General features: G+C 57.8%; 1 protein-coding gene across 2 annotated transcripts in view; it reads right to left on the bottom strand.

The window, feature by feature from the left end:
* Positions 1-19,107: 19,107 nt before the first annotated feature.
* Positions 19,108-23,891, bottom strand: part of HIVEP3 (HIVEP zinc finger 3) — a 469,874-nt gene continuing 465,090 nt past the window's right edge. Inside the window, exons 9-10 of one of the 2 annotated variants that reach the window (XM_046663190.1) lie at positions 21,882-22,795; positions 19,108-20,661 (exon numbers count right to left, since the gene is read on the bottom strand). In XM_046663190.1, the coding sequence (XP_046519146.1) occupies positions 19,849-20,661; positions 21,882-22,795 (1,727 nt within the window). In that variant the 3' untranslated portion in view covers positions 19,108-19,848. The remainder of the gene's footprint in view (positions 20,662-21,881; positions 22,796-23,891) is intronic. The other variant, XM_046663191.1, reaches the window with a different exon arrangement.

Raw genomic sequence — 23,891 nt, 5'->3', positions numbered from 1 at the left:
TCTAATAAGAAAAATCTCCCCTCAAGGCTGCTGGGAGTTTTGTGGCAGAGCCGATGGAAGGTTTGGCCTGTTGCCTGACACAGGAGGGCTCTGTGGACCAGCCTCTGTCCTCCCTTCCTCACCCTGGGCTGCAGGGTGCATGTAGGCCTCTCGGTGTGGACACACTCCTGGAAAGGAGGGGTATATGTGTTGGTGTGGGGAGTGGTTACTGCAGGCTGTGAGCCAGATCCCCTGGGTCTGTGGAGTGGCCCCTCCACCTCCCTGGGTCACATAGTCTTTCCAGGGCACGCGGCCACCCTGGCTTGCCCCACTCACCCACATTTGCTTTGGCACACCACACAATGCCACACCAAACAAGAAGTATGTTGAGATTTGGGCCAAAGCTGCCTTCCTATGAAAACCAGGCTTCAGCTGGAAGTCTGCAGCCAGGATGCCGCCTGGCCTCAGGGCAAAGCATCTCGCCAAGCCCAAACACCCACCCTGGCATCGGGCCTGCTTGGGGTCTGACCCTGCGCCATCTTTCATTCCTCACACCACCAATGCTGATCTGGGTGCCCAAGGCTTTAGCCCACCAGACCACAAGGCCTGTCAGCCCCTGGATGAACTGCAGACTTTCTTGCCTCCATGCCTCTGTGCAAACTGGGGCCTCCCAGCCTCCTTCCATTCTTGCTTGATTTATTCTGCCCAACCTTCAAGGCCCATCACAAATGCCACCTCCCCTAGGAAGCCTTCTCAACTCCATCTAAGACATGAGATCTAACCCTCCTCTGAATATCCACATGGTTCTCATTGACAGCCACCTCTGGCTAGGCCTGATCTTGTGTCTCTGAGGGCAAGCTAGTGGCTGAGGGCGCTCTGATTCTGGTGTCAGGCTGAGCCAGGTTTGTACCCGAGGCCCACCTCTGATTACCCGTGCCCTCTCCTCCTTCTTCGAGCCCAATTCCTCATCTACAAAATGGGTATAATCATGGTAATGTGGCTGTGGTTAGGAGTAAAAGAGCACTGTCAGTGGTAGCCATTGTTATTACTGATGACAGCTAATTAGAGAGCTCCGTCACATTCTTATTCTCACTTAAACCCTACAGCACAATCCTTCAAGGGAAGTCAGTGCATCCATTCTGAGACTCTGAGAGGTTGGATGGCTTGACCTGTAATGGTCGGGGTTCAAACTCAGGTCTCTCCGGCTGCTGGATCAGGGCTGTTTCTACCCCGCCTGCCCTCTGCCCCTCTGTTCCCTGGTCCAGATCATACGCTCAATAAACACCTGTTGAATCGGAAATGTGGAAGTCAGAGGAGTTTCTTCTTGGGTCCACCCTTCCTCGCCTGGGCCAGCCCAACCTTGCTGGGTGCCCGCAGCTTGGGGAACTGCCTCTGGAGCATAAACAGAATGAGACAAAGACAACACGGGCTGAGGGGGCACAGCTCGGCAGTTCCTGTGGCACGCTCCAAGGAAAACACTGCTCGCAGCGGGGACTCATTGCCAAATGAGTTTGGGAAACTGGGTTTCCACCAGGGCGTCCAAGAGCATCCAGTGAGCAGCCAGCTCTGAGAGTTTCCCAGAGGGCCGTCTCTGAGACTGGGAGGGGAGCGGGTCCTGGTTCCAGGGAGGCGGCTCCCAAGCTGGGAAGAGGGAGACACGAAATTGCAGGCTGGGGTTCAGCTTCCAGCTGAGAGGCTGCAGGCGAGTGCCTTCTCCTGTCCGAGCACCAGCTTCATCCTCCAGGAAATGAGGGGGCTCTGTGGGTGCCCGGGAGACTATAAAGCCTGAGGTCAGTTGCATCCAGAAAGACCTCTTCTGAGAGCCTTCTGGACCCACCCAGGGAAGTCTGGGGCTCAGCCGGCAGAAGGTACTGTGGAGCTTCAGTGCCTGGGGAGCCTCTCCAGCATCAAAGGAAGAGCCAGACCAGCTACTCTCCATCTGCCCGTCATTCCTTGAAACCATCCTGGGCTGACTACATGCCTGGCACTCTAAGAACTGATCATAGCTACCGTTTACCCATGTAAACATTTGTCCGTGTCGGGCGCCAGCTGCCAGACACTGCACGAACCCCTGACATCTATTGTCACGTGGAATCATCACAGCAGGAGGGCCCGCCCTCTTCTTACCATGCTCACTGCACAATTGAGGGGCCTGAGGCTGAGAGAGGTGCAGTGGCTTGTGCAAGGTCACACAGCCATTTGAATGTAGATCTGCCTGCCTCCCGGCCTGCATTCTTAAGCACGACCCTGGCATGTGTGATCTCATACAGAATCCTCAGGGATGCAGCTTCTGATTTTCCTCCTTTTTCAGATGGGGAAACTGAGTTAATCTTGTCCGAGGTCACCCATCTAGCCGGGAAGGAGACATCTAGCTCAGTCTGAGCCCTTGGCCTGAGCTCTCAACTTCAATTCTGGACTCTCCTATCAGGGCCAGAGGGTCCCCAAAAGCAGGTCCTGGGTCTGAGTCTGAGGGCAGCAGGCAAGGCCCGCATCCCTCAGCCTGGCTTCTGGGAGCAGGAACTCTGGAAGCTCGGGGGAGAGGAGGAGGCTGATTACGCAGTGAGCAGTTTGCGGGTGGTGAGGTGAGCCGTGACTCAGGGTGGGGAGGCCCTGAGGGGGCGGGCGGGGAGAAGGGGCAGCTCCGGCCAGGCCATCACTGGGGTCCCCTGGAGGAGGAGGTTTGGGTAAAGCACGGCTGAGTCACAGCAGCGAGATCGGACAGGGCGCTGAGATGGCCCAATGACCTCACGCTTTTGTCTGAGCCTGGCAAGGAGCCTTGGGCCCAGGCAGGCCTGGGAGGCCCACCCTGTCAGGATGGGCACACCCCTTCTTTGGCCATCCATAGTCAGGGGGTGTCTGTGCCACAGAGGGTCTCCCCGCAGGTTCCGTGAGGCCTGGTGTTGCTAGAACCCTGAACCCTTGCCAGATGGGGGAAGCAGCTGGTAGAGGGCACACAGCAGGGGTATAGGGGACAGAATCTTGCTCCACCTCTGATGCTGAGTGACCTAGGTCAAGCAATTCCAGCTCTCTGTGCTTTGACTTCCTCCTTGGTCCTGTGAGTTCATGTGAGGATCGCATAAGCTGGTGACTCTTGTCCCAGGGCTGACACAGTCGGTGTCTTGGGGGTGGGAGGCGACCATCTCCAGCCAGGAACCCACAAGACAACAGAAGCCTGGAGCACACAGGCCCTCACTACCCCGGCCGCAGAGCCACATACCAGTGTCCTGGCTATAGGCTGCGTAGCCTGAGGTGAGAGTCTTCTGGTCTCTGGGCCTCAGTTTCCCCATGTGTCAAATAAAAATAATAACCCCCGACTCTCAGGAGGATGATGTCACAGGATTCCTGAGAGCTCCCACCACCACCTTGGGCCAGATATTGGGGAGGAGGAGAGCAGGACCCATTCCTCCAGGGCCCAGAAGCAGTGGGGGAGTCCCCCCAAATTCCTGCCCGGAAAACACGCCTGGGAGACTTGTGAGGCCGCTGCCTGCCCCCTACCCAGCACTCCCCAAGGCTGGTCCAGAGAGGGTGAGGGTAGCCAAGGTCACACAGCAGCCAGCTGAATGGATCCACCATCCAAGGGGAAGGGGCCTTTATCTCCCCAGATAAGAGGTCCTGAATGGGGCTGGAAGGCCTTGCGGCCTCAGATTTGGGTGAATCTGGGGGTGGGTCGAGGAGGGTCAGAGCTGGGCTGGCTCAGACTGACCACAGAGCAGCCGCTTCTCTCCGCGCCCCCTCAGCTTGAGTCAGCCAGGGGCAGCTGCTGCTTCTGAGTTCACTGCCTGCCTGCCGCCTGCCGCACAGCCTCGGAACCTGGGCCTAGGGCACGAGGCAGGTCTGTGATAACGACCTGGTGATAATGACAGCTGGGTAGGGAGCTGTGCCCACGTGCCAAGCATTCTCTCTGCCTTCATTCATTTGATCCTCCCAACAGGCCTGGGAAGCAGGCAGGGCAGCGCCTGGGAGTGAGGTTCAGAGAGGCTGCATAAACTGCCCGAGGTCACACAGGGGCAGAAGGGAAGGGTCTTCAGGCCCCCAGGTCATCTCCTCTGCCATCATGCAGCAAACGTGCTGAGCCTGCTCTGTGTCAGACCTGGGGGTGTGGGTCTCTGGCCCAGCTGCGATTTGCCTGGGATAGGGACCTGGGAGTGTGGTGGGCATGTGATGAAGGCTCTGGGCCTGAGGACCAGTGCGTGCTCTGTGTTGGTCAAGAGGGAAGGACACAAAGACAGGACCCCAGAGGAGGGAGCGCCCGCCTCTGCTCGGAGGATCAGGAGGGCTTTCCCGAGGAAGAGACATCTGAAGGAGGCCGTGCAGGTGGAGAAAGGCAGAGGGAACAGCCTGGGTAAGGGCGGGTAGGGCTGGAAGAGCACCCATGTCCTAGGACTGGATTGAACAGTGTGAGGGACTCATGGATGAGAGAGGAGCTCGGAGGCCAGAGCACAGGCCCCACACCCCAGGCCCAGCCAGGAGCTGGCCTTTTCCTGAGGTCAAAGTGGAGTCAGCTCACATCTGTGCTGTGGAGGCCCAGGCCAGGTGGATGGGGGTGACTTCCTTCCAGGGCCTTCCCTGGACTCTCAGACGAGTCCCAGGTGGGTGACACCAGAGCCTGGGGAGGAGCTGCTCAGTCTCTCTTGGCACCTGAGAACAAGGGACCTGTTGGCCACCTCCTGCAAACTCAGGGCAGGCCTCTGACCTCTGAACTTCACAGCTCCAAAGAGCTCCACCTTCTCTGAAACCAGGCTGCAATGGGGAAAGAGGCCAGGCTGGCAGAGGGATCACAGTGGGGACCCTCCCTCTGCCTCATTTTCCCAGTCAGGCAGCTCAATGCTCCCCAGCCTCCTGGCTGCCCTAAGGAGGCCCATCCCGGTGTGGCTCGGCTTGGCTGGTGACTCTGGCTGAGCTAGGCTCCTCTCTGTACTTTGGGTTTTTTTGGTGAGGAAGATTGTCACTGAGCCCACACCTGTGCCACTCTTCCTCTATTTTGTGTGTAGGACACCACCACAGCACAGCTTGATGAATGGTGTGTAGGTCTGGGCCTGGATCCAAACCCACGAACCAGGGGGCTGCCAAAGCAGAGCACGAGAACTTAACCACTACGCCACTGGGCTGCACTTGGGTGTTGGCCCAGAAGACCACGGGGCACCAGGGAGGGGAAGGAAAGTTTGTTGAACCAAATCTGCCTTTTCCTCCTCCTTCCACCATACTTGGAATCTCACTTGTAGTTTCCCCGGCAACCCCCGGAGGGCGCCCTTCCGCAGTCACTCATTTTCTAGGAGACGGAATAGAGGTTTAGTGAGGTGAAGTAAGGCACCTGGTCTCAACCACCAAGGGGCAGGGAGCGGGGAGGACACCACTGCCTGCCAGATGCTGCGTTGCGCACTTCAGCATACAGGTGACAGGCAGATTCTAGAACGTGACCTCAAGCAAATCAAGTCGGTGCCTCCGTTTCCCTATCTGTAAATGGTGATAATAATAGGACCTTCCTCATAGGGTTGGTGTAAGAATGAGGTAAGATAATACATACCAAGTGCTCATAACTGTGTCTGGCACATCCCCATTTGGCGATGGGGAAACTGAGGCTCAAAGACTAGCTGTGCCCTCCAGCAGGGATTCCCCCCCAGCCCGCGCCTGCGCCCTGCTCATCCTCCCACCGCACGCGGTGGCCCCGCGGCCTGACTCCCCGGCCTTCGCGGAGCCGGGGACCCCCGCTGCCTCTCCCTCTCCTGCCTGTTTTGGGAAGTCCTGGGCTGGGGGTCGAACGCACAGCGGGAGAGCGCGCGGAGGACCCGCCGGGGCCGCGCTCGGCCCTCCCTCGCCTCCCGACCAATTTTGGGCAAAGCGGCGGCGGCGGCGCGCTACGTGCCGGCCGTGAGTCAGCGCGCAGGAATGCGCAGGACGCTTTGTTCCCCGCTCGGCGGCGGACGGACGTGCTGGGACCGGGGCGCGGCGGGACCTGACATCACCGTGCGGGCAGCGCGGCCACGTGCGCCCCCCGCCGCGGTCCGGGGCCCAGGGCCCCCCCCCCCCCCCGGGGGCCCCCGGGGGCCCCCGGGGGCCCCCCCCCCCCCCCCCCCCCCCCCTCCCGAGCCTCAGCGGCTCTGGCCCTGAATGGCCCTGGCAGCTCCAGTCCCCTGCCCGGGTCACAGGGGAGCAAGTGGGGGTAAGACTGCCCAGGAGAAGGAAGGCAGTTGCTCTGGAAGGGCCAGGAGGTGGAATCAAGAGGTCTCACAGCCATAGCAAGACTCTAAGGCTCCCCTGGGTTCTCTGTTTGGGGCCCTGTGGCCCCTTCTCCACATCGAGGCTGGCGTGGGAGAAGGAAGCAGAGCCCGAGCCCTCCAAGCCTTCCCTCCAGCTTGCTGTGTGTGTCCCCCAAGTCACTCCCCCTCTCTGGGCCTCATCTGTCGAGCTGGCAGGTGGGGTGACACTGGCTCTCTTGCTGTTCCCCGGAGTCCTGTGCTGGGTGGGGAGATCTGAAGCCTAGCAGTGCCTTGGGAAGGAGTGCAGGGAACTTGAGAAGTCTTTGGAAATACGATGCCCGTGGTGAGGTCTTCTGTGCACCAGGCTGTGGGATGCCCTCTAATGGTCAGAGCAACCCTGAGAGGGGGCAACTGCTGGGTGTGGAAACTGAGGCTCAGAGAGGTGAAGTCATCCGCCCAGGCCACACTGTGGTACGGTCAGATGGGGTAGGAACCCCGGGGCAGTGCGACTGGGACCCCCTTTTTCCTGAAGGGTGTAGGTCCTTCCCCTGGGCTGGAGGGACAGGCTGGGCGCCCCAGGCTGCAGGGTGCTGCTGACGTGGCCAGCCCTGGCCAGTCCCGAGCCTGCATTTGGCGCTGTCCTCAGAAGGAACAGCGGTGGCTGGAGTCAGAACCCCTCCTACCCTGGGTGGCCTTGGGTGTGTCACTTGCCTCCTGAGTCCTCCCATGACTGCACTGTCATTTTCCCACTCCAGCTTCCCCAGGAACTAAATGGCCAAGTCTGTGGTAGAACCTACAGGGGGCAGGCAGCATGGTCAACAGGTCTAGGGGTGATCTTCTGGAGGGGAAATTTTTCATACCCTCCTCCGTCCCCACTTCCCTCATCCACAAGGTCCTGGAGACCTGGCATCTTGCCCCCGCTAGTCCCACCCAGCAAACAGATGGGGCTGGAGCATGGGGTCCCAGTTGGTCTGGGGGCTTTTCACAGAAGGCCGCCAGCATCAGCTCTGGCCTCAGGAGCTCTGCAATCGGACAGGTCCTCATTGAGCTCCTTGCCAACCCTCCCCCTGCTCAGTCTGTTCTGGAACTCTTTGGCTTCTGTCCCTCTGAGGCCATATGTTCTATCCTGGGGAGATGGGGAACGACCTCTCCCCACCTCAGGGCTGACCTTGCAGAGGCCTTGTTCCTACCTTGGGGACTGTCCTCTCTTGGTACCCCGATGTCGTCCCCACCCAGCCTCAGCGGGTCCCCAGTAATGGTCACTGGCAGAAGAGGTCGAGAGCCCCCTATGCGGTGGTCTTACTCACAGGAAGCACGGCTGCAGCGTGGAGAAGGTTGATGCTGCAGGGGCCCGGGAAGGCCTCCCTGCCACCTGGGGCCAGACATCCCTGCGTTTGGGACAGTGCCTTTCATGCGGACAGCAGTGCTTAGGCCTCACCTGTAAACCTCCTACCAGAGTGTGAAATGTGGCCAGTGGCAGAGGCCACACACACAGTGGTCAGATACTCTGGAGTCAGCCAGCTCTGGGGCCTGGGTCGGTCACTCGACTTCTGCACCGCAGATTCCACACCTGTAAATGGGAGTAGGGTCCCTTTTGTGAGCATTTAGGGCGTTAATAGATGCAAAGGACTCAGCACGCAGTGCCTGTTGGGTCAGCATGAGCCTCACCTGCAGAGTTCTAGTGACTTCCACATGGTCTCCATCGTCTCCTTTGACTTGAGTTAATGACAACACTCCTAATCCTGTAGATCTCTGTGGTCATAGGTTCTCCTGGTTCCCCAGTGAGGAAGGCCACCCGGTGTGGCCCCTCACAGCTCAGACCAGGCCACTGCAGCCAAGAGAGAGACAGGGCCCTGGCGCACAGTAAGACTGGCAGGTAGAACCTGCTGCTGCCTCGGGTGGAGGAGGATGGTCTGCGAGACACTTTGGCCTCCGAGTCCCAGAGGCTCTGAGGACACAGGGTGATGGGAGAGACTGGAGTGAGCGAGTGTCTGCACATACCCCCCGGCACAGTTCCTGGCACCCAAGGGCCCCGCCTCAGCCTGGCACGCCTGCCCAGATTCCTGCCCGTGTGGTTTCTCCTGGGCCTCTCCCTCACGTCCGCTGGCAGAGCATCCCCTGTCTGCATTCCTCTACCATGAAGACGGCCACCTTAGGGCTGGGCCTGGCTAGGACACCCCTGAGTGTGGGAGTGTGCGTGCTGGTGAGGATGTGCAGGGACTCACCTGCGGGTACCTTTCTCTCTGTGCCTCTGCGTGGGTGTGCATACATGAGCATGGCTGTGCCCTATGTGTCTGTATGTGTATGGATGTGTGCAGGTGTGCACTGGGGGGCATGGGCACCAGTGTGGACATGCATGAGTACATGAGAGATGCAGGGGGGGCTATTGTGCAGGAGGGAACTTATGGATCCCCAGGGGTCCCACGGGCCTGTAGGCAGGGACCTCTGCTCATGCACAACGTGGGGGCTGGTGCATTTTTCCCATACCCGAGAGCCCTTGCATGTGTGAGGGTCGTGTACCTGGGTGTGGCCTCTCTCGGGCCGAGCTCATAGCCACTGGAGGAAGCTGAAGGAAGCAAGAGAAGGGGGTCAGGATGAGATCAAGAATGGAGACCCCATCTGCCTGGCTGAGCTGGATGTTTCCTGCCTGTTCCCTGATACTCCATCATACCAATCCCAGGAGGGATGAAAGCAGGATTTGAGGCTTGGAGAGAGCCTGTCACTTCCTGAGCTCACACAAGCTGTAAGTGGTGGAGCCAGCATTCATACCCATGTCTGCCTGACTCTAGAAGCTGTCAGGCAGGGCAGGGAGGGAGGGCAGCTGCTGTGGGGGCCCCAGCACAGCAGAGATCTGTGTGCTGTACAGTTGGGGGCCAGGCTGTTTCCTGGCAGGGTGGGAGCCTTGGAGCTGCCCACCAGGCCCCTTGTTCCTGCTCCCTCCCCACCCCCTGCTTCGGCTGAATAATCATAATAAACATCACTCTGTAGAGCCATCGCTCGGTGCCAGGCCCTGGTGTGACTACTTGGCATGGAGTAGCTCATCTAATCCTCCCTAACACTCTAGGAGGCCGGTGCCATTATCAGGCTGTTATTATTATACTCCATGTGTATAACATATATTATACAATATGTAATATTTATATTATAACATAACAATTATTATCCTCATTTTAAAGGTGAGGAAACCGAGGCATAAATGTGTTAAGTAATTTGCCCAAAGTCCCACAGCTGAAAACTGGCCCAGCTGGGATTTGAGCCCATGCAGCTGGCCCAGAGTCCGGAGGCCCAAGCCATTTGTACACGTGCAGCTGGGCCAGCCTCTCCTTGTGCAGGAGACCCCAGCCTCACCCCCTTTCTGCTGGCTGGTCTCTAACTCCATCCAACATGCAGGCCCAAGGAAAGTGAAGGGTGAGGGCACCGGGCCCCCCTCTCACAGGTGGGGACACTGAGTCTGGACTGATGCACTGCCTGGGCCTGAAAAGATGGCTCCTAATGCCAGGCGCAGCCCTTGCTTTTGCCTGCTTCTAACTTGCTGTGGGACTTGAGGCAAGCACCCTGCTCTCTCTGGGCAGGCCCTTAGTTTCTGCCCCACCCTCAGAGAGCGGGGAAGAAGGGCTATCCCGAAGTTTTCAGGTGGGGAGTCCTGGGAGGAGGCTGGGCAGCCTGGCAGCAGGCGTGGACTGGGCGGGCAAGTGACAGTGAGACTGGGCCGGGGCTGAAGTCGAGGCTCGGAGCCGGTTTTCCCAGGCCAGGTCTGAGTAATTCTATGTCTATATTTATCGCTTCCTTTCTTGGGTAAGCAAACAGAGCCCAGTGCCAGCCCAGCCCGCCACCTCCCGTGCCGGCACGTTTCCCTCACCTGCCGGGTGGCTCTGGAGAGTACCACAGTCTTGGCCCCAAACTCAGCTTGGCCCACGTAGGACGCACAAGGCTCCTCGAACCCAGTGGCGTCCGTGACGAATCTAATTGTCGGTGGTGGCTGGGGAGGCTCCACGTGGGCCACTGCACACATGGGCAGCCGTCGCCATGGCCTGGGCAATGGTGGCGCATCAGGGACCTGGAAAGGCCTTCCCCCACTCAGGACCAAAGGGTCCTCTTATGGCAGATGATGCCTTTCACTCCTCCATTCATACTTTGGTCTGAATGGCAGCCCTATGTCTCTCCGGGATCTGAAATTCCCAGAGGAAGAGAAGTCTGCATGGGACAGGGGTTAGGGTCAGACTGTTCTGGGGTTGAATCCTAGGCAAATAACCTCTCTGATCAATTTGCTTGCTTGTCAAATGGGGCCAATATGTCCTGATTTCCAGGGATCTTGGGAGCATCAACTTAGAGGTACTCTGATCTGGCAGATGGGATGGGCTCTGCTGGGGAGGGCCTGCCTGTCCTCACCTACTTCCACTACCCCAGGCCCAGACCCACAGCAGTGACAGTGGGCACACATGAGGCCCACCGGGGTCATGTATGTACACAACTCTCACAACATGCACACGCTAACGGACACCCCTCATTCTGAGAGGTGCATGCAGCCTTAGCCCCAGGATGGATTCCATCACTTGGGGCTTGGACCCTGGGGAGACTCAAGAAGGGGTAGGGACCAGATATTAACTTTGCGGAGACCCTTCCTGGAGGTGGAAGAGGCAGGACAGGTGGCCGGTCAGGCAAAAGGGATGATGGGAATGGAAGGGCATCTCATTGAGTCATAGCTCAGCCTGGACCATGCCTGTACTCCATCGATCTGACCCCAGCTCGGATCCTCTTTGCTGGCTAGGCCCTTGCCCTGATTCTAGCCTCTGCCCTGGCAGTGCCACCTTCCTGACCTTGGGGAACCCTGGGCCTGGTGCACGTGCACTGCAGCCCTGCCTGCTCCCAGGCTGGATTAGGCAGAGTCCGAGGACGTGCCGGGCTGGCAGGCTCACGGGCGGGGCGGGTGCCAGTGCTGGGGCTGCCCTATGCTGGCTTGGGACTGGGCTGCAGCAAGACCTTGTATGGCTCTGGCAGGGTGGTTCGGCCGGCGGCACCCATTGGCTGGGCTGGCACTCCCAGCTGGGGCTGCCCAGGCCCCAAACCACGGTAACCAGAGCCGCCGGGAGCTGGTGGATTAGCATGGCCGCCTGCCCGCCCGCCCGCCTGCCACCAGGGCTGCTCTTTTCCTTTCCTAAAAAGGCAGAGCTGGGCAGGAGAGGCGGGAAGATGACCTCGGGTAGAGGAGAGGTGGGCGGGTGGTGCAGGTGGCTCTGCCCAGGGTTCAGGAATCCCAGCCCTGGCCTCAGGCCGAGCTCTTCCCGGCTCTGGACATCAGTTTTCTCGTCTACAAAAGGGGGAAGTTGGCAGCTGGGTCTTCCTGAAGTGGCTGAGGCTTTGACTGGATTGGGGGATAGGTATACTGGGGTCCCCCAACTCCGACCTGGGTTGGAGGGCTGCTCAGTAGCAAAAAGGCCCAGATTCTCTTCCCACAGGAAGTCAACCACTTCCCGAATATGGGGACCCAGGTTTAAATCCCGGCCCTGCCCCTTAGCACTGTGGCCTTGGGAAGCAGTGTCACCTGTCTGAGCCCCAGTGTTCCTCCTCTGTAAAGGTGATGAGATGATAACTCCCCCACCCCCAGGGGCTCAGGAGCCCAGGGTGAGCCCCCTGCAGTGCAGCCCCAGGCTGCTCCCACCTCAGCGGCCCCCTGCCCTTCCCTGACTCTTCTTTCTGCTTCTCTCCGCTCATGCCCATCTCAGGCTGGGCCTTCTGAGGCTGTTCTGCCTGCAGCAGCCTGGCCCTGGGAGTCCCTAGGACAGAGTGTGGTCTCTAACTCCTGAGCTCAGAGAGGGTCCAGGCCGAGGGGTGAAGACAGGATCTCCGAGTCCTTCAGGCCCAGCCCAACCCTGGATTGGGAGTCAGGCAAAGCTCAGCTGAGGCCTCAGTGGCTGCAGACACTCCAGAAGCCCTCCTGACGCTCTGGGTCAGGTGGAGCTGCAGTCATTGGCCTTGCCACTTGCCAGGGTGTGATCTTGAGGTCCACCCTTCGACTGTGAAATGGGGGTGTGTGCCCCATCCTGCCTTTTTCTCTAAGATGGAAAGAGCCTCGTGACCTCGAGAGAGCATCCGTGGGAGATCTGGTGGCAGAGATGTGTGGATGACTGGGGACCTTGGGCCCTGCAGCAGGTGGGAGAGGACAGGCGGCTGGTCCTTCAGAGAATTCCCATGCACTTTTATGCTCTCAAGTACAGGAATTTAAGCCCTGGCATCTGCTGGTGGGTCTTTGCGCCTGCAGCTTCAGGCACGGGGACACCACGTGGCTGTCAGATGGCACTGCTGAGAAGCCAGGCAGCTGCTGGGGAGAAGCCCCAGCCTGGGCCTGCCTCGTCCCACGGGTCCCTGGGCAGAAGGGGGCAAGCAGCCTGAGACCCAGGGCTCCCCCGGGGCCAGAGCACAGGGCAAAGAGGAGGAGGGCGGGACTCAGGGTTCCCTGAGGAGCTGCATCAGAGTCCTACTAGGGTCAGTCCTCACACTCCCTCTAACTAGCTGTGTGCCTTTGGCTGGTGGAGGCCCTTTGGGACTTCTGTTTTCTCCTCTAAAAATGGGGACAGTGACTCTCATCTTCCTGGGTTGTTGTAAGGACTACAAATCAGGTTTGTAAAATGCTGGATATGGGGCCTGGCGCATCCTATGCTCTTCTTCTCCTGGGACTGTTTGGGCCACTTTCCCACTGGCCTAGGCTGACCAGGGCTCTCCCCAAGGCCTTGCTCCCAGGCAGCTGCTCTGTTGCCCGCTCCTCATCCTCCCGCACCCCATGATTCTAGTGCCAGGTGCCATCTTCACACTCTGGGAACTCTGCCAGACCATATTTTTTTCACTGCCTATAAAAATCCGGCACCTTTGAGGCCGAGAGCATCGTTGATGTCTGCTCATCTCCTGGACACTTGTGACTCTGAGAGGTCCGAGCCTCGCGTGGTCGTCATTAGGGCTGTTTACATATTCCCAGTCTCTTCCATTAGGCCTGGCCATATGACTTGCTTTGGCCGAGGAAATGTGAATGGAGGGGTTTGTGGTTTCCAGCTGGAAGCGTTTGGTTGTCAGTGCAAGGTACCACAGCTCTGTCTTTTTATCTGCCTCTGAGCACAGAGACAGAGCCTCTATCAGCCTGCATCTCCAAGTGACCTGAATGAGTGGAACTGCCCTGCCGGCCACACTGAACATATGGCCTGGGAAAAAATAAAGTTGTGTTGCATTCAGCCCCTGAGTTCCTAGGTTGCTTGTCTCTGCTGCTTGACAGCACCTATCCCCACTGATAAACCCTGGCTCACAGCCCCCGTCTCCAGCCCAGCCCTGCGGCGATCAGAGATGACCTCACTTGCCACCTGCACCGCCGACTCAGCACCCCGGACGCTCGCTTCCTGGCCTCTTTGTCTCCAGTGGCCTTCTCCTCCACTTCCCCTCAGTGCTCACACCTGTGGCTGACACCGTCTTCATCCACAGCTCTCTCGCTCTGCAATAATGAGCTAAGACTACTCACAACTGTTTCTTTTCTGTTTTCATCCAAATCCCCTGTCACTTGACCACTGGCCTTTCTCTGTGTCAGCCACCCCCGTTTGCTCCCTTCCCAGCCCGTGAATGCAGTGGTCCATAACCTTACCTCTTCATTCGCCAAGACTGTCACCTCCTGTACCCCCCTGTCTGTCTGTCTGTCCCATGGCCGGTCCAACCTCACCCTCCCTGCCCCTCTGGATGAATCTCCCTGGCAGCCTTATCCATGCCCAGGGCATGGCTGCTGAGTCCTGCTGGAGAAACCGCCCGGTGGAGCAGAAGCGGCACCCGGCCCTCAGTGCCCCCGGGAGCCCCCGCAAAAGTCATGCGCACCTTCTCAAGTCTCCACACTTTTCACCCTGCCACTTCTTCCTCCCCACTCAGCAGGTGGCCTCACTCCATTTCACAGGGAAAATTCCTGGGCAGCAATGCCCTCCACTTCCTGTCACCAATCAAACACACTGACTGCCCTGTGCCTCTTCCCTTGGGTCACCGTGGGAGAGGCGTCTGCACCTCCTCCTGGCCAAGTGGCTGGATTCCCACCATCTCCTACCCATCAGTTCCCCCGGCACACTCAAGTCGTTCTTCCCTGGACCCCAGGCCCCCTCAGCTGTTGCCCCAGCAATCCCCTGCCCCCCACCCCGGGCCCCTGGGGAGGTGTCCGGATCTGCTGTCGCCACCTCCCCACCTTCTCGCTCTCCACCCACCACCACCTGCCCTGCAGTGTCTACGAAGGGCCCCTTATGCGTAGGGCACTGTGCTAGGCTGGCTCCTCCCTAAGTCAGCGATGATGCTGTTGTCACTGAAATGAAGAGACCGTCCTAGGTTCTTAGTGCTAAACTTCCAGGGAGCATTTACCACGAGGACCCCCATTGCTCATCCACCTCCGCCTGGCCCTCAGGAGTGTCCCAGGAAAGGTCTCCAGCATAACTCAGACTCTGCACTAAAGCTTTGGGGTTCTCCGCCATAGCAGTTATGGCCACTGCCTTTGAGTCATTAATGATGTCATTATTTGTTTAAGGACAGCCTCTCCTGTTAGAAGGGAAGCTCTTCGAGGATGGGACTGTCTGTTTTCCTCACGGACACTCAGCAAATTGTTGTTGGATGCAAAAGGTGGGCACTCAAGCCTCTCTTTTCCATCCTTGAACCCCAGCACCCATCACGGTCTGCTCAGAGGATATTTGTTGAAGGCTTAGTGTGTTCAAGGCTCTGTCAGCCACCCTGTGTATACCGTCTCATTTAACCCTCACAACAGACTCCGCTTTACAGATTAGGAAAGGGAGGCCCAGAGGGATTGTGTAACCTGCCCAAGGTCACACAGGCAGTAAGTGGCTGTGCCATGATCTGATGCCAGGTCTTACTCCGCAGAGCAGTGAATGGTGGGCCTCCAAAGTTAAGCCTGTGTACTGATCTCTGGAACTGGTGAGTGTGACCTGAATTTGGAAGAAGCATCTTTGCAGATGTAATTAACTTAAGGATCTCAAGATCAGATCATCCTGGATTAGGGTGGGCCCCAAATCCAATGACAAGTGTCCTTAGGAGAGAGGAGAAGAGACAGACAGACAGACGGGAGCCATGTGAAGGCAGAGGCTGAGACGGGAGTGATACAGCTACAAACCGAAGAAGGCCGACGATTGCCTGCAGCCACCAGAAGCTAGGACGAGGCGTGGAACAGACTCTCCCTCAGAGCCCCAGAAGGAACCAAGCCTGCTGACACCTTGATTTCAGACTTCTGGCCTCTAGAACTGTGAGAGAATAAATTTCTGTGGTTTCAAGCCACCTCGCTTGTGATAATTTGTTATAGCAGCTCTAGGAAACTAATACAGACTCCAAAACACATGGCGATGTATCTGGTGCCTCCTCACCAGGCCTAGGAGCGAGGGGGCCACAGGAGTCCCAGGCTGTGTGACTGTGAGCCAGTCACTCACCTTCTCCGGGCCTGATTGCTCTGTAGTAAAACAAGTCCTAAGGACACCAAGTGTCCCTCCAACTCTGACATTCTACAACCCTCAAGAAAAACCATGAGCCAGGCAAGCAGAGCTATGTTGGGATTTTCAAATTTATTCCAACGTGCTGTTTTTTTTTTAAAAAATATCCTCAGGCTGAACGCTCAGCCAGAGCTGTAATAAAGGCAATTATTATACTTGTAAAAACTTCTCATTCACAGTACAGATGTAATTTACAACAAAGGTCACACACATCAATACTGAGCATTGTCTTCCTTTTGTACATCAGACTCTGTGCTTTAGACCTGCGTGGATTTTTTGTTGAGTTTTTTTTTTTCTTTTGCACTGATATATACCATACCAACATTGCAAGATGCAAGTGTAGAAACTGGAGTTTAAATAAAATTACAGGCAAAACTACCCCATCCAGTGTGGTGGCTGTACATATCTACAGTACGATTTTTGGAATGTATTGCCATTTAAAACATTGAACTCTCTACAGACAATTTCACGTACAGAATACATACACCTTTTAGAAAAAAAGGCAAATATTTATCTTACAGAGAGCGTGTATCTTACATCTGCCTACACGTTTCTTTTTTTCCGTTTCTCTTCTTGTTTTAACACTAGGTTTAGTAAAGTGATCGTAAGTGCCGAAGCGGGCTTCTAATGGAAAGCGGACTGGAGCCACGACATGGAAGCAGAATTTGTGGAACAGACCTTCGAGAACCTTCTCCCCTTGGTCAGTGCTGCAGATCTGTCTCTGAGGATGGCTGCCTGGGCAGGACTTTGCTCTAAGAAGGATCTGTCTGGAGAAAGGACTAGAGAGCAGCTCAGATCAGCTATATTGCTTGCTCCTATTCAAAAACGGTGGGGTGAGGATGGAGCAGGGGCCAGAGAGATCTGGAAGCGAATTCTTCCAGACTTTTTCCTGCACGGGAGGTGGAAGGACTTCTGGGCCTGGAAGTTGGAGGTGATGGAGGTGGGAGAGTGGGGACGTCACTGCTGTCGGCCTCCTGGAGGGTCTCAGTGGTTGGGATCAGAGTGTAAGCCATGGGTGGGGGTGGTGGGGGGCACAGGCCCGGGGAAAGGAGCCTCAGAGAGGAGCAAGGTTAGTACCCAGAATGACCCTGAGCTTGCCGAGGGTGCGGGGCATCCTGGAGGGTAGGCCTGGGGGCCAAGTGGCTTGGAATCCCCAACAGAAGGCAAGTATTAGCTCTGAAACCTTGGCAAATTTGTTCCCCCGCCACTGCCAATCCCCAAGGACCAGAGCGGGCCTGGACCAAGGAATGGCCATCCTGCACGTTTCAACAGAGCACGTGATAGGTGTCCCTGCCAACAAGTCAGCTCTGCTTTCTCCACCGCGTCCCTTAACAGGGACAATAACATCACAGGCGAACTGGAAATGCGCAAGTGGTTGGGAACAGGGCAGGAGGCCCTAGGGAAGGACACAGAGTGAAAGTCTTTTTCCAAATTATGAAGGTGTGTGTGTGGGCTGGGGGCTCTGTGCTCTGGGGAGGGGGTATAGAGTCTGGCAGAGGGGATTAGGGCTGTGTCCAGTGACACATGACCCAGGCTGATGGCATTGATTCTGTCCTTCTGGGCACCTGTGTGGGGGCAGCAGCCTTTCGGCCACATTGCATTTGTGCATCATGTCCCCATCATTGAGAAAGGGGTCGTCAGTGACTCCTGGCCTCCGTCCCCTCTGCCTGTGCCTGTGGGCCCAAGTGGCTTTGAGGACTCTCCCCTCCTGGCCACACCGTCCACGACTAGATCTCCCAGGGAGGAAATCTTGGTGGGTGGGCTGTCTGAGTACAGGGGGAACGATGCCCAGGAGAGCTGGGGGTGCAGGGCGGGTGGAAGGGCATGGCCACTCCCAGGGCTAGTCCTGCAGAGCCCCAGTCTGCTGTTTTGGAGATCTGGGGCTGGATGATCTTGCCTGGGAAGATGTCAAACCTGGGCTCAAGCAATGCCCTTCATCCAGCTCCCAGGCCTCAGTGCTTGAAGGCTCCAGTCCTGGGGCAGCCCCACGGGGTAGGGTGGAAAGACGAGGGTGAGGAGGGCCTTGGCCTCCGACGTGGGCTGTGACTGGGGCCTGGGCTCCTTGCCACTTCCTGCCAGGCCAAATCAGTGCCAATGTGGTCAAGGCCTGGCTTGTTGGCGAGAGCACCAGACTCTGGGTCGGGCAGCTGGGAACTGCTTGATAACCACACCCCCAGCACCCTGGAGCCCAGTGGACCCCTGGGGAGGCCCTTTCCCTATTGTCCCCTTTGTGTCTTAGCTCTGAGACAGGACAAAGGGAAATGAACAAGGTGGCCTGGCTGGAGGCTGGACCTGTGGCTGGTTTGTCCACCCAGCAGGGACCAAGCAGGGAAGGTCCTGAACTGGCGGAAGAGGGAACTATGGCGGAGCGCGGGGCACTCGCTGAAGGGCCTCAACGCTCCCCAATTGGGATGTCTTGTCTAAACAACCTCAACAGCTAGGAGCCCCTACAGGCACAGGATTCATGAGGCCTGGCTGAGGACCGGGGACAGCCCTGGGAGGTCCCAGATCTGTCAGCACCAGCCTGGGTGGCCCATGACTGTGGTCCCTAGCCTTTCTCCCCCTTGTAACTAAAGGAAACAATTTTGGGAAAAACCCACCTCTCCAGGACTAGAGTCAAGTTTCATATTTCAACTTGGGATTTTCATTTCTGGTCACATTAGTTTTCTTACAAAGCAAGTTTTTGCCCCAGGAAATGCAGGGCAGCTTCTTGAAGGAGGAAATGGGGACAAGGAAGGAGGCACTGGCTAGTACTGATTGCTTTGGGGAAGAATTCAAATGACTTAGGACAACTGAAAAATCCTCTTAAGCCAAGAGAATCTGAGGAGGCTGGAAAAAGTGTCAAACACCAGCCTCTCTTTCTAGATTTACATATATATATTATTATTATTTTTTTTAATTTAATTTTTTAAACGAGATTTAAGCCAAAAAACAGGTCTGGGCAGTTCCCGCCAGGCACAGTTTGGGTACTTCCTGGGCGTAAGGGAGGCCTGACAGGGTGTGGGGCAGGGACGAGGGAACAGTCCTGCTTCAAAAGGTCCAGAAATGGGGCTCTGCAAATGTCCAGTTGCTGAGCACTGGAACGGCCCCGCCGTGGAGGAAACAGGGCCCTTTGTACCCCAGGGACCAAACGTGACAGGAAGCCTCAGCCCTGGCCTCAGGAATGGCGAGGCTATGCACCTTGGATCTTGACCTGTGAGGTCTGGGGCCTGCCACTTCAGCCTTGCGGGTAGTTTCTAGAACAAGGAAGGAGGGCTGTGGCCGGGGCCCTGAGAGCGAGGCCTAGGTCAGGTGCTCAGGAGCCGGGAGACGGAGCGTCAGGGCTCCTCTCTCAGCCCAGGGGCTGGGGGTGGGGGCACAGAGGGGGGATGCTGGGGGGCCGAGGGGGGGGTGGGCAGGGGGATTTCCATGGGTCAAATGCCAGGCTGGGCCCATGACTCAGACCACCTGGGTATCTTGGAGCCTGGGATGGAACCTACCAGCTCCCACCTTCTACCTGTTCCTATTATTTTGTGTTGAAATCCTAGGAAAAGTAACATTTTCTTTTTCTTGGGGAAAAGAAAGTTGGAGTTTTCCGGGCCTGCACGTGGAGGCTGAGTGGGGTCTCCCTGCCTCTGTCTGTGTCCCTCTGCCTCAGGCCGCTGGCCATTCTGCTGGCAGAGAGGGGTGGCCACTCGCTGGGGTGGACGAAGCGGCAATAAATAGGAAACATGAACGTCTGTACATAGGAGTGCTTACTTTTACATTTAATTATATATTTTTAAAAGTTCCTTGGTTTTTCTTCTCCTTCCAGGCATCCCTTTTCCCTCAGCAAATAGCCACCTCTTGCCAACCTTGGGGGTGGCTGCCGAGCGCAGCGGCCCAGGGTGAAGCCCCACCTACACCCTTTCTCGGAAAAGCACAAAATATTCACAGCCTCAACCTCCTCGTGGGCTTTTTTTTTTATGTGTGTGTGTTGTGTTTGTTTCTTTTCAAGCAACAAAAGATATAGAAGAAGGCACAGGTAACTGCATACGTGGGAAGATAGAACAGATCAGGGCTGGGCAGAAGCTGCCTGGACAGACGGACAGACGGGAGAGGGAGCCCATGAGAGCGAGATGATTCGAGGAAGTTGGCTGGAAACGTCTGTTGCCGAACACCGGAAGCCAGATGCAGAAGCGGTCGGAGAGAGGCTAAGTGCCTGGGGGGCCCCTGTCCTCGGGCTGGTGTGGAGGTGCCCCGGGCCCCCCACTTCCTGAGGGCTCCGGGGAGCCCTGACTGGTCCTGGGTTCCCCAGAGAGGTTCCTCCTCCGAGCTGGGAAGCGAGCGGAGGCCTCTGCCAGGCAGCCCACCGAACTGCTGCGGTCCAGTGGCGGGGCGGCAGAGGCCGCAGGGTTGGCCAGTGTGCGTGGGGACTCCAAGCGGGGGCTCCGGGGCTCTGCTCGGTGGCCGTGGGGTGGCCGAGGCGAGGCCTCGGGTGGGGTGCGGGGGCAGTGCGTGGGTGCGGGCTCTGCGGGCACCTTAGCCACACGGGGCTCCCAGTCGGGAGGTCTGCCCAGGCCCCCACTCGTCCTCTCCCTCTCCTTGGGGTAGTCCCTGCCCTCCAGCTCCGAGGAGAGTGTGAACTTGGAGACCTTTGCCACGGGGGACACGGAGGCTGACGAACTCTCAGTGGGACTCCAGCGGCCTCGCTCCTGGGCCTCCCGGGCCCCTGTCAGGTCGCTGCCGCCCCCCGAGAAGCCGCTGACCCAGGCCATTGTGGGCCCTGGCAGCAGGGTGGGGTGGGCCCCCGGCCGGGCCTGCACCATCTGGATCCCACCGATGGGAATCAGGGGGCATGGGGCGCGAGTCAAGTGCTGGGAGTGCAGAGGGAGGTGGCTGAAGATGTTCTCCTCTGTCCGGGCCGGGAGGTGGCCGTGGAAGTCATGGGGGGCGGAGAAGGGTCGGGAGAAGAGAGGATGAGCAGGGCCAGGTGAGCAGGAGGGACTTCGGGACTCGGCCTTCTGCTGGGGTCAGAAAACAAGACAGGGTGAGGCAAGGGTTCCATGCTGGGCCCAGGGAGACCCCGAGCCCTTGCAGCGAGGAGGTGGGCCACCTGAGATCACAGAGCAAGTCTCGGCTGAGCCAGAACCGAGTTCTGACTCCCTGCCCATGGTGACGCCCTATGCCGGTGCCCTCTCTGAAAGGGGCCATCCCCAGTCCTCCAGGGACCGTGTGCACTCTCAGGCCCCATAGTCTCCAGGCATCTGGCCAGCATGCCTGTCTGCGGAGGACGGGGGTGCTCCGGCGAGGGGGCCCTCTATCTTGGTTCTGCTGCCTCTCCTGTTCCTAAAATGGTCTTGACCCAACTTCAACCTTGGACATGATTTCCCACTCAAGGCTCTTGGCCTTCTCCCACCACCAGGAATTTTAATGTGACCCCAAACTTAAAAATCAAGGAAAGATTCCTAGATCATGCTCCTCTAGGAGCTTGAATCTCTGAGTGATGGTGTCAGTGCTGCTGATGGTGGCCGGTGGTGTTGGGTCATGACAATATGGTGACAGAAAAGGTGTCGGAAGGTGAAGGTAAGTTGATCATGATAGTGGTGTCAGTGCTGGAGGTCATGACAGCGGTGTTGACAGGGATGGTATTGGATGTGATGGCAATGACAGGGAGGGTGGTGACAACAGTGATGGTGACTGTGCTGATGATATGACAACACTCATCAGGCTGATGGGGTGGCAGGAATGGTGTGTTGGAGTGTAAGGATGGCAGAGATAGCGTTGGCGATGGAGACAGCGATGTCACTGATGCTTTGGCAGGGATGGTGTTGGCTGTGGTGTGTCTGAGGGCTCTGGCGCCAGTGATGCTGGAGATGTGCTGGTTGTGGTTAAGCTGTGCCATCTGTGCAAAGAATACATGGGGATGGGGTGGGAGGAAATGGCAGAAGTATTTACACGCACGTCCAAGACCACACCACTTGTGAGTCACAGAACCCGGATTTAATCCTGGGGAGTCCAGCTCCAGAGTCTGTGCTCTGCTGCTTCTGAGGCTAAATCAACTGGTTTCAGGCACCCAGCCTGGTGCCTGGCATAGGAGGTACCCAATAAACATTTGCTAAGTTCGTAGGAACCACTGAGCTGGCAGGACTGTTGACTCTAGGAGTGACGTCTGAGGGTGGAATGAACTTGCAGCCCCACACCCACCAGGGAGAAGTGGCCCAGCCCCCCCGGGGCAGGAACTCACCCACGTGGAGGTGCAGGTCTCGGGGCTTCTGCCGAGAAGCTTGTGAGGTAGAGGCGCGGGCGGGTAGAGAGCCCGCGGGGCCAGCCCCGAGCCTGGGCCACGCTCGCCCGCCGAGGGGCTGCCGGGCCCCGCCGAGGCCCACTTCCCGGGCAGCGCTGACCGTGGTGGTGACTCGGCCTGGCCTGGAGGCCCTCTCCTGGTGGGTGAGTGTCTGGAGGGGCCTGGGTCTGTGGCGCCTTCGCGTTCTGGAGGCAGATGCGCTCGAGGGGGCAGCTCCCGTCCCAGGGGGCGAGGGGTGAGAGGAGACAGCTCAAGTCTTGGAGACCCGCAAGGGAGAGGGCCCATCTGGGGACCAGGCGGACTCGAGGCTGAGGCCTGTGGCTCTCGGGCCGGTGAATGTCGCTGGGGAGACGAGTCGCTTTTGGTTAGTGAGTATTTGTGGGCGAGCGGTGGGCGGCTGCCTGCTTCTTTGCTTGGGGACCACGGCCTTCTCGGGGACATGGCCTTGGAGCTCAGGGCCGAGCCTGTGTCCTTTTCCATGGGGCCCGAAGGGGCTGGTCCCAGCCGGGGGAGGCACAGGATGCTTTGGCTGGACGTGGAGCAACTGCTGGCTGCCAAGGGCTCGGCTTCCGAGACTGAGCTGCCCCGTGGGGCCTGGTTGCCAAACGTGGCCTCTGGGGTGGGAGGGCCCTGAACGGGCGAGGAGTCTGCCGGTAGGGTGGCCGGTGGGCCGGGCGGGGGTGCCTCCGAGGACGGTCCTGATGGCTCATCCTGGCTCTCCTCCTCGTCCTCATCCTCGTCTTCATCCAGGTCCGAGTCTGAGTCCGAGTCCTCCAGGTCTGAAAACTGGTGCTCTGCCACGGCCTCTGAGCCCTCTCGCCCTTCCGAGTCCTGGAACGGGTCGTCACTGGTTCCTGAGGGGCGAACACAGGAGAGCCAGGGTCACAGCTGGCCCCAGGCCTCCTCCTCTCTAAGCCCCCATGACCTCGTCTGCAAGCTGGGCCTGAGAGTCATAACAACAGCACAAGATTGTTGAGAGGATGAGGGATGTGACAGGGGGATACTTTGTAAACAATCACAGTGAACAAGGATGTGACAGGGGGACACTTGGTAAACAATCACAGTGACAAAAATTACTTTGTATCTGCCCTGCACCAGGTTCATTTCTAAGGGCTTCGTGTGCATTAATTCATTTAGTCCTCAAATAATCTGATGAGGTTGGCACTATTCTTATCATCATGTTACAGAGGAGGAAACTAAGGTAAGAAAGATTCAGTGACTTGCTCAAGTAAGGTAAGTGTAGGGTTAGGACTGAACTACAGCAAATAAAACAGGCTTCCTGGTTTTTTTAACATATTTCAGTGCTGGCTCCTCTATGGGCAAGTTAAGGCACCTTGTTGTGCTGCAGTCTTCCCCTTTGTCGAATGAATGTGACGGTCTCAACTTATGGGTTTGCGAGGAGGAGTAAATGCACACTTGGCACAAAGCAAGGGCTCAGATAATTATGGTCACTCTTAACACACTCCTGAAGAAATCTATTTTTCCGGCACCCAGCAGCCATGCTGGCTGGTCCAGCAGCACTGGGCCGTGCTCAGTCTAAACACACACCTGCCACCGTGGCAGGGTTCCTGCAGGCTGGTAGGGCACCTGGCAGGTGGCAGGCCCTGGCCCCTGTGGGGGTTTGGCTAAGCTGGCCTTGGCCAAGCATGCTCCATCCCGGCTGCTCTTCTCCAGGGGAGGTGCTGCCCTTGCAGGACCCCTGCTGCCCCCAGCCAGGGTGGGGGAGTGGAGCTCTGAAATGGCAATCTCCTGGTCTAACTTCTGGTGCGGCAGCCCCACCCAGCCCTGGGCACCTCGAACATGCCACAGGTCTAGTTTGGCCATCTCTGAAATGGGCAGCCATCGGGACTCTGAGGAGAGCTCTGCTAACACCTGGCCCACCTGCCAGGTTCCTGAGGGTTGGTGTCCTGTGGGCCCATCGCCAGGTTCATTGCCAGCCCCACCACCTCA

This window comes from Equus quagga, chromosome 5 (genome assembly GCF_021613505.1).
Source record: "Equus quagga isolate Etosha38 chromosome 5, UCLA_HA_Equagga_1.0, whole genome shotgun sequence".
NCBI lineage: Eukaryota > Metazoa > Chordata > Mammalia > Perissodactyla > Equidae > Equus > Equus quagga.
The sequence above is the reverse complement of the archived record's forward strand: the minus strand, read 5'-3'. Positions and strand labels throughout refer to the sequence as shown.